Source organism: Epinephelus moara, chromosome 11 (assembly GCF_006386435.1).
Source record: "Epinephelus moara isolate mb chromosome 11, YSFRI_EMoa_1.0, whole genome shotgun sequence".
In the NCBI taxonomy this organism is placed as follows: Eukaryota; Metazoa; Chordata; class Actinopteri; order Perciformes; family Serranidae; genus Epinephelus; species Epinephelus moara.
The window spans coordinates 23,519,255-23,529,416 of NC_065516.1; the positions used below are offsets into that span (position 1 = coordinate 23,519,255).

Consider the following 10,162-nt stretch of genomic DNA (forward strand, 5'->3'; position numbering starts at 1 on the left):
CATGTAACACCGGCTCCTCTCAGGGGGGCGGAGCTTAAACCCTCAGTCAGCTGCACACACAGACACAGCTCTGTCTGACTTCTTGGCAGAAAGGTGAAGGTAGGACGATCTGATAGTCAACGGATTATCAAAGATTAACACTCTGACGGTGCAGCAGCCACGGACAGGTGAGTAAAAATGTCTGTAACCGTCAGATTGTCCAAAACTGTAGCTTTGTTACAGTGACATCGGTGTGTGCATGCTCCCGCTGCACACAGACTGTGAATGGGCTGCAGACACAACATGCCGAGCCGCTGACCATTCAAGTATTCAGAGCTTGTTTCGATTGCATTGACAGTGCGATGCTCATATGTATCCTGCATGTTGTTGTCTCTAAAACAGCAGGCTAATAATAAAACATGTATTCCTGCAGAATCCGCTGCGAGTGTTTGTGAGCCGTATCTGTGGCTGCTCCATGTTGACCGTCTGGGTCATTGATATTCCTGCAGGGTTCCTCTGGCTTTCCCCCTTTTTGTGGTGATGCAATATCCCTTTAAAATTGCATCTTCTAAAAACATGCAATATTTAGACATAATATCATGTTTAAGCTCACATCTCTGACATGTTTTATAAAAGATAATGCAGACAAAGAGATTGTCTCAAACCAGCTCAGACAAGCCAAGTTAAAAGGTAACTTTTCAACCTGGACCCTTTCTCCCATAGTTTTGTTTACAAGTGACTAATAGGAGGAGCAACAGTTTTTGAAATAGGTCAATCATTGACGGAGATGGCTGCAGCTGTAAAGGGCTTCAGTATAACCACTTGTAGTCAATTTACATCCATAAAAGCTTTTTTTTTTTGCAGCTGACAGGCTCAGATTGGTATTCTAGGTATCTGGCAACATTATGGAGAGGATCCCTACAGAGATAGACCTTTCTGTTCAACTGAAAGCAGCCCTGAAATCATCATTTTCCAACACACCAGACTCCATTTAAATAAAGAGTAATTTAAGCCTGTATAGAGCCAGCTTATTCTTACATATAAGTGGGTGAATTAAGGGTTAATTTCAGCCAAACCAGAGCTGGTGATTTTTGGCACAGTAAAAGACAAACCAAGACAGCTTTTGTGCATTATATTTTGTTTCTGTTTACTTTGAATTAAGTGTGTTTTACGATGTTAAAATCACTGTTTTTTAAAATGGAGTTTGGTGAGTTTGGTGATAGTGATTTTGAGGCTGTTTCTGAGTGAACAAAGTTGATCTTAATCTTTACCATAAAGGTCTATCTCTGTAGGGATCCTTTCCATAATGTTGTCAGACACTTTAATTAACAATCTGAGACTGTCAGTGGCAAAACAAGCCCTTTTAGTGGACGTGACCCTTGAGAGCCTGGGAGAGAAAGGAGGACTGACTTACATAAACCTTGGTGGTTGACTAGAAATACAGGTAGAGGGGGGCAGATGCAAAGTAGTTGTGTCACTGTATTGATTTTGTGAATGAACGAGTATCTCAGCTGTTCTCTTATCAGTACAGTGTTCCAGAGTGGATAATCTCTCTCTTTCTTTTACCCTCTGTGACTCCGGTTAGTCACACACTCGGGAGCAGCTCTTCTCTCTCTTCACCATGGCTGAGACAAAGGGGAAATTCGACTTTGCCATCGACCGGGGCGGCACCTTCACCGATGTGTTCACCCGGCTGCCTGATGGTCGAGAGAGAGTCCTGAAACTGCTGTCCAGGGACCCCCAGAACTACAAGGACGCTCCCACTGAGGGGATCCGCAGAGTCCTGGAAGAGGTAATGTGATGGATGGATGGATGAAATATTGAAACTTTATAGTTATTTTTCCATTTATACAAAGAGTTTTGTGGAATTACACGTTACAAAGTGTGGTTGAGATTTTCTAGATAGCCGATTTGACTTGGAAGTACCACATCCTAAACTTTGCTTTTCGTCTCCTTATGTGCTCCTCATTAGATTAAATTCTGGTCACAGCTAAGACATGTTACTATGAGATGAGTCTGACGTACCTAGTAATAAAATTGTCTTTCAAAAAAGCAGCTGCTGAACATTGGCATACATGTACATGTTGCCGCAGGCATGAAATGCGACCCTGTCTGTATATATCGTCATGTGGTGGAAGAGGAATGTATGGTGCAATGATCCATGTAGCTTCTGTGATTCATCACCGTGAAATGGAAAATGTCTGTACAGCCTTTGCTCATGAAATCAACAGTAAAACAGAAACAGTGTGAAGCAGGAATCAAAACTTTCAGCTAAATAATTCTCAGTTTTGTTGCTGTTATACTTTACAATAAGATAATTAATGAGCAGACATGTGAAGTTGTAGTTGTATAATCACTGTTACATCTCTATCATGTGCATGAACAGTACATGATACATGTTTGTGTGTATTTATTGACAGGAAACGGGGCGGGCCTTCCCTCGCGACCAGCCTGTAGACACCTCTCTGATCGGCTGGATCCGAATGGGCACAACGGTGGCAACCAACGCGTTACTGGAGAGAGAGGGGGAAAGGACTGCGCTCCTGGTCACACGGGGCTTCAAGGACTTGCTGCACATCGGCACACAGGCCAGGCCGAAGCTGTTTGATCTGGTTGGTAATTGGTCTACAGTGTGACATTGGTCTATAACTTGCACAAGCTACGCTAAATCAGTCTGTGAGATGAATGAAGTTACCGCAGTAGCACACGTACAATACTGTCGGCCTTTTCCACTGTCACTTCTGGCCATGCAGAGTCAAGCCTTGCTGCGCCGATTTGGGTTTCCATTATTTGTTAAGACGCACCGTGCCACGCCGAGCTGCGCCAGAAATGGACCTTCTCCGCAGTAGGTTCAAAAGCCGGGCCGCCCGCCCTCAAGCAGGTAGTGGTGATGTCTTGCTAACTGCAGCCAACCTCTGACGACTCTGCTTCTTCCCCTAAAACAAGCCGTGTGTGTTGGAAGACTCCACTGCTGCTCGAAAACTCAACATTTCCTTTTTTTTTTTTTTTTTTTCCTTAGCTTAAGTTAGGTCAAGAGCCTACGTTAACGATATGTAATCAGAAAGGATTCATGGTCCTGTTGGCCTCCTTCTCTGTGCCACAATATGGGCATTAACCACAGACTGCTGTCTTGTATTCTGTCTACTTCTCTTTGTTTTTGCTGTTGTTAGCTTATGCTTTCCAAGCTTTCCGGTTAACCTTGGCCTCTACCACATACTGCAGACAAACACGGTGTGGAGTATGACGTACATACTGTATACCGCGTTCGTCTGGAGTATGCAGCAGGCAGTTTGGAGTACAGCCCATGTTTAGACATTATTTTGTGTGACAGGAACAGGGGGCGGGTCTTGGAGTTTGCCCCCACACCAGTTGTACCATTAATGGTTTAAATGATCACTTATCTGTGAAGCTGATGCTTGGCTGCAGAGCGAGCTGTCTTAAACCCAACGTCCTGTTTGCATGTTGCATGTTCATTCTTATCTGTGTATCACATGTTGGTCAGATGTTCTCTAGTCGGGATACCCGCTTTGAATTTACATACCCTGGGTGTGTGTGTGTGCAGGAGGTGGCGGTTCCTGAAGTGCTGTATGAAGAGGTAATAGAGGTGGATGAGCGAGTCGTTCTCCGGCAAGATGGCTGCCAGCTGGCCAGAAAAGATCCCAGACGTATTGTCACAGGTGTGAAACACAACTACTTTCTTCTCTTTTATCTGAGTCATAAAGTTTTGGACGAATCCCGAAATGATTTACAAACTTGTGCTTTGGTTTACGACTAAATACTTCCTAAACTTACGACATGCCCATCAGTCTCAGCTGTACTTTGTGTTTAGTGCTAATTAGCTAATGTTAGCATGCTAATACGCTAAACTAAGATGGTGAACATGGTGAACATTATACCTGCCAAACATCAACGCGTTAGCATTGTCATTGTTAGCATCCTTATGCTAACATTTAGTAGAGTCTCAGAGAGCCTCAGACGGGCTGTAGACTCTTGGTAGAGTCTCAGAGAGCCTCAGACGGGCTGTAGACTCTTGTAGAGTTTTGTTAATACATATATAGCACAGTTTACATACAGTTTTATATTGATATTGATATTTATTTCAAACATGTAAAAAAAAAAAATAAGAAGAAGAAAGAAAGTAGTAAACCTATCTTAGTATATAATATAAATTACTAATTATCCATGATTAACAAGTATAAACCAGTCCACATGTAAGTATATTATTAATTATATTATATCATAGTTTATTATGTCTCTGCACTGGCGATAGCTGAGGCCAGAGGAATTATGTTTTCGGGTTGTCTGCCTGTCCCTTCTTGTGAACGTGATGTCTCACGAACACCTTGAGAGAATTTCTTCAAATTTGGCACAAATGTCTACTTGGACTCAGCAACAAACTGATTAGATTTTGGTGGTCAAAGGTCAAGGTCACTGTGACTTTGTATCGGACATATTCTCGTGATCTCAAGAAGGGGGTTTGGGATTTTTTTTTTTTTTTTAAATTTGGCACAAATGTCTATCTGAACTCCAGAATGAACTGATTAGAAATTGGTGGTTGAAGGCCAAAGGTCACTGTGACTCTACATCCGTCTTATTCTCATGAACTCAGTATCTCAAGAATGTGGTTTGGGATTTTTTTTTTTTTACTCAAATTTGGCACAAACGTCCACCTGAACTCCAGAATGAACTGATTAGAATTTGGTGGTTGAAGGTCAAAGGTCACTGTGACCTTACAAAACATTTATTTATTGATTTATCAAACTAGAAAAAAACCCTCTTGAGATTAAAAAACTGTTTTTCAAGAGTGTCCTGGCCGAGACAGTTAGCAACATAAGTTATAGACAGACAACGAAAGTACAAAATAAAAAATACACAGCACCAGTGCTTTGAAACGGCCGAGAGGAACCAAGAGGAAGATTCCACATCTAAGGAGCTGCATACATACATGCTCACTTCCCCAACTCTGTGCATACCCTCGTTATAGACCATAAAACACGTTCTGTGAACCGACAGCAGAGCCACAAAACATGTTTTTGACCATATCTCAAGAATTCATACCATAATTATGACAAAATTTCACACAAATGTCTAGAAGTGATAACATTTTATATCCTAAAACACTACACTAATCTTGGGTGCCTTCCTGAAACTGTGCTGATTGTAAAGATCTGTGCTGCTGGGGGGAAGATGTGTGTGAAGCATCCATGCTTTTACAAAAATATATGCAAACTGTAACTGTAAGTGCAACTTGACTGGTGCTCGGAGGCAGTCGACCATGAGGTGGTAATTCCAGTTTTTATATCAGAAACTGAACGTGCTTCAGCTGCTTGAAAAGTTCGAGTACAGAAACAAGACTAAGAGTCTACAGTCAATCTCCTGCAGCTCTGTGAGGCTGTAAGTCTTGTTTTACTACGCATGCATTCTTTATTTTGAAATGTTGAATGATTATGTAAATATATGCACCAGACCCATCTGTTTGATTGTTTTCTGACGTACAAATCTCCCCTCTTGTTTCCCTCAGCATTTCCTCTGTGTCTGTTCTTAACCCAACAAAGGCAATATTCTGTATTTTTTGGGGTGTAAATGTAGGAATGTGAGCTCAGTCTATGGGCACACACATGAGAGCCTTGCCTGAATGTATCAAGTAATCCTGATAATCTCTGTCTTTGTGCTTGTGTCCCTCAGGCAGCACCGGGGATTCTCTGGAGGTGTGGAGGGAGCTGGATCTGCAGCAGGTTGAAAAGGACCTGAGGGGAGTTTTGTCTCGCGGGATCACCAGTCTCGCCGTCCTTCTGCTGCACTCGTACACGTCAGTAGTACAGCTTGTTTTTGAACCTTCAAGCGTAGGGGAATATTTACTCAAGATCATAATCTGATATTTTTTTCTTAGCTACCCAGGCCGTCACTCCAAGCCTGGAACAGATTATATTTTCTCTTTTACGTCTAACCACTCACTTTGTGTTTTCTCTTTATCACTGTATACTCAGTTATGTAATCCTTGCCCTGGATCTCTCTGTCTCTGTGGGAGTAGCAGTATGTACACTGTACATGTCAGAAGTGTCTGGTGTCCAATAGGCGGTTTCTATTGTGTGTGGTTTAGTGGGTGAGAGTTAATGTTTTTTCTTTCCATAACTCGCTTAACTTCAAGTCGTTTCTATGTATTTCTTGAAACATACACACACTATTGGCTGTTACCTCGAATTCACTCTAGTTCCAAGTCGTGAAAGTGGTCAAAGCGGATAAATTGGATCGAGTTGAAAAGGTTCTTTCAGGAAAGCAGCAGTTGACCAACATTTTTGCTTCCTCTCACGTCTCACAGACAAAGCTTTCAAGTGAAGACACAATAGACTGCAGAGCGGCGGTGAAATTGTACAAGAGGTTCGACTTGCATTCCAGCCCCACCCCATTCCCCTCTCCCCTTCTCTCTTTCCTTCAGATGGTCCGATCATGAGAAAGCAGTGGGCTCCCTGGCTCGTCGTCTGGGCTTCACCCAGGTGTCTCTGTCCAGCGAGGTCATGCCCATGGTGCGCGCGGTGCCCCGAGGTTACACCGTCTGCGCAGATGCCTACCTCACACCTAAAATTCATCAGTATTTAAAAGGCTTTACCTCCGGGTTCAAGGGTGGCCTGAAGGTGTGTTTCCTACATCAATATGTGTGTGTTTGTTTTTGTGTTGATACAAAATACTGCATTTTCTTTTGTAAGGTGCCTGGTCTACTGTAGAGGTATAAATCAGGTCACTTGTGGTCTCCCCCCTACGACAGGATTTTCTAGATGGTCCTGTTATGGTCTCATTCCTACAAAGACAATATTCCTACTAGGGCTGCACCTGACTAAGAATTTTCCTAGTCGACCAATAGTCGTCATTTAGGGCCATTAGTCGACTAGTCGCCCGCATGTTTACGATATTAATGTAATTATTGAATTATATATTTTGGGCGGGGCAACACAATGGTTTGAGTTGAAGGTGTGAGAAAGAATAGTATCAGTAACATTGTTAACACTGTGCTACATTACAGAGAAATACAAAACCGTACTAATGAACCTTCATTAATATAGGCCTATATTTTATCTACAAGTGCACGTCACACACTGAGCGAGCCGCCTGTTAATGACGCTGTGGGCTAATGGGCATGTAGCTACTTCCATGTTTCAGATGATACGTCATGTTTGTAGTCGACCAATGAAGATGAGTTTACATATCACCTTGGGTTCGTCCTTCACCTTCTCAAAATGATCCCACACTTTGGATTTCCTGCCCGACATGTTATTAACTAGCCTGTGGAATAACCGCAGGTACCAGCCCTGGAAATTAACCTGACTCCTGTCTGACTGCTGAGCGTGGCCACTTCCTGTGTCTGTCCTTTCAAATTAAATTCCCACGTGTTCCAGTCATATAGGTTTTGATTTATTTTGACAAGGCGCAGCTCCTAATAGAGTTTCACCTTTCTGGTCGTTTGTTCCACTGTTAGGGGGCAGCCCTAATTTCTACTAAGCTATGTACGTGGCTAATGAAAATGAATACCGCGCACATTTTGATTAGTGTGATCTAACATGTCGTTTGTCGCACAAGCTGGAGTCACTTGTGCCATTTTGCTTCTCTGCATCTCCACCAGTGGTGGAGTTGTTTGACTCTGCAAACACAGCCTCCCTTTTTCATTCCTTCACCCACCTTCTTGAAGAGGTAGCTGTTGTGATATTTGCACATATCCAAACCTGTTGGATCTCTACCTCAGCCTTGCAAACTGTTGGCTAGCTGGCTTGTGCACAAAGCATCCATGACAACAGCAATGCACAGAAGCCAGAGGTTGTGTATCACAAACTGTGCTAAAAATCCCAGTTGAGATGTATATTCTGAATGAGCTGTATACATGTCCAAAGAATGCTCCTAAAACCAAATTTATACCGGCATATCACACATGTCTTTATCAGGAAAACCTACTTACAGAATAAGGCCTGATTGTGAATTGATATTATATTTGGAACATTGTCATATTTGGACTTCTAGTGGATTAGTATGCATGTAAAAATAGTCATTAAAATGATCTCCTCCATCTCTTATTTCCTTCTGTCCTCAGGATGTGGACGTCCTGTTCATGCAGTCAGATGGCGGTCTGACTCCCATGGAGCAGTTCTGCGGTTCACGGGCCATCCTCTCTGGCCCAGCAGGGGGTGTGGTGGGATACGCCATCACTTCATACAGCCAAATGGAGAAAAAACCTGTGATAGGCTTTGACATGGGTGGTGAGTAGAAGGAATGCAGAGGAACACTGTTTGTACTTTGAACAGTTAGTGAATTATTACAAGTAACGTTGTGGTATTAAGTGCATAGATGAATTACAGATTTTTAAAAAAGGGGGAAAAATGTCTTTGGGTGTTTGATACAGGAGAAGTGCTCTTTTGTACAGATGTCAGCTTTTCATGCATGTTGTCTGTCTGTCCCTCGTCTCTCTCACCAGGAACATCCACTGACGTAAGTCGATATGCTGGCCAGTACGAACACGTGTTTGAGGCCACCACAGCTGGAGTCACCCTGCAGGCACCTCAGCTGGACATCAACACTGTAGCTGCAGGCGGAGGATCACGGCTCTTCTTCAGGTCTGTTAGTCAATCACCAGTTTGACACATCTTGTGAAAAACATGTTTGTATATGACTTACTGGGGAAATCTACCAATTAACTCTTGGGGAGTACTACTGCATATGTGGAAAAATGTTGTATAAAGCCTACTGCAGCTCTAGAGCTGCATAAGATCAGATAAATTGCCTTTAATGATGTCACTTGAGTCAGATTCATCTGGAGCTGAAGACCAAAAGTTTCAAAATGAACAGAATCTGAGAAAATGGAGAAAGAAATGAGCTTACCAGACCTCTGTAGTGCCTCATTTCAGCTGTACATTAGCTGTCACTAGCAGAACAATGCATCAGTGGAGTACTCTTTTAGGTAAGACATCATGGTGGGCTAAAATCAGTTTGTCATACACAACTTTTTAAACACTACTTATGGACACTGATTGCTCACATTGTGATTTGATTCCACCTGGTTGTTTGAAGTTCACATAGGCAGGGGGCAGTCATGTGGTGAGCAAATGAAAGAGTGTGAAGAAACAATATGGATTGTAATTTACTGAAACACAAACAGGGGAACTGCTTAAAGCCGGAGTGTGGGACTTGTACTTATAAATGAATGTTCGGCCTGTTCAAGCCCTTGCCGAATGTCTTCACACAAAGCTGATTAAGCCTGTCGCCACCAGGGAAAGCTTTCTGTATTTCACACTGTACTGCAGTTGTGGTGTCTTGGTTCTGTGGCGTTTTTTATAACAGCAAGCTGGCACATGTGAGGCCATGGGTTTTACTTTAACCAGCCAGAGTGAAAGGGGGCGGGAATGGGCAAGAGACCGTAGCAACAGAGCAGCAGCTGGGAATATGGTGAAAAATCCTAAGTAGCGTCTGAGAAAAGTTTCTGGAGTCGAAGCTCCAGATATGAAAGAAACTCGATGTTCAGAGGAAGATATTTACACGTGAAGACTTTAAAAGAGGCATTCATCATAACCACGCGTCAGCAGTGTTTGTGTAATTCCTCTCACTGCCAGAGGGGGGAGACAAAGGTTTCATACTCAAGCTTTAACAGAATTTTTTGTTCAAGAATTGGCAAAGTGATTACAAAATTGCATCGAAAAAAGACGTCACAGCTTTGCTAAAGGTTTGATTGTCTTATAGCTGAGAATAACTACCTCTTAGAGCAATCAATATAATATAAAGGGTATGCAAATGTGTCTGAAAGCTTAAAGGGCCAGTGTGTAATATTTGGCATGGTTTATTGTCAATCTGAATCTGAATATTCTACCCATTAATATGTTTATACAAGTGTATAATCGCTATAAAATAAAATTCGTTTGGTTTTCGTAGCCTTATAATTATGCTTTTATATATATATATGTATAGCAATACATATATATATATATATACATATATATATAGCATACCTTGCTTTAGAGAGGTCGCCATCTTGCGCCGCCGTGTATGTACGGCAGACCGAGCGGACAATCCAGCCAGCCAGAGAACGCATTTCGCGTGTATAAATGAACCAACAAAGACAGCGGAAGGAAGGAAGAAGGAGGAGGAAACAGCAGAGACTGTTAGTAGTTCGTCGATAGAGAGTAGTGAAAAGTTTTTTTAGTTATAA

General features: G+C 42.4%; 1 protein-coding gene across 2 annotated transcripts in view; it reads left to right on the forward strand.

The window, feature by feature from the left end:
- Window positions 1-33: 33 nt before the first annotated feature.
- The window catches only part of oplah (5-oxoprolinase, ATP-hydrolysing), a 21,756-nt gene continuing 11,627 nt past the window's right edge, over window positions 34-10,162 (forward strand). Inside the window, exons 1-8 of one of the 2 annotated variants that reach the window (XM_050056343.1) lie at window positions 34-167; window positions 1,565-1,771; window positions 2,400-2,591; window positions 3,542-3,656; window positions 5,665-5,788; window positions 6,416-6,611; window positions 8,057-8,222; window positions 8,438-8,576. In XM_050056343.1, the coding sequence (XP_049912300.1) occupies window positions 1,601-1,771; window positions 2,400-2,591; window positions 3,542-3,656; window positions 5,665-5,788; window positions 6,416-6,611; window positions 8,057-8,222; window positions 8,438-8,576 (1,103 nt within the window). In that variant the 5' untranslated portion in view covers window positions 34-167; window positions 1,565-1,600. Of the gene's footprint in view, window positions 168-1,401; window positions 1,424-1,564; window positions 1,772-2,399; window positions 2,592-3,541; window positions 3,657-5,664; window positions 5,789-6,415; window positions 6,612-8,056; window positions 8,223-8,437; window positions 8,577-10,162 lie in introns of those variants that run through there. The other variant, XM_050056342.1, reaches the window with a different exon arrangement.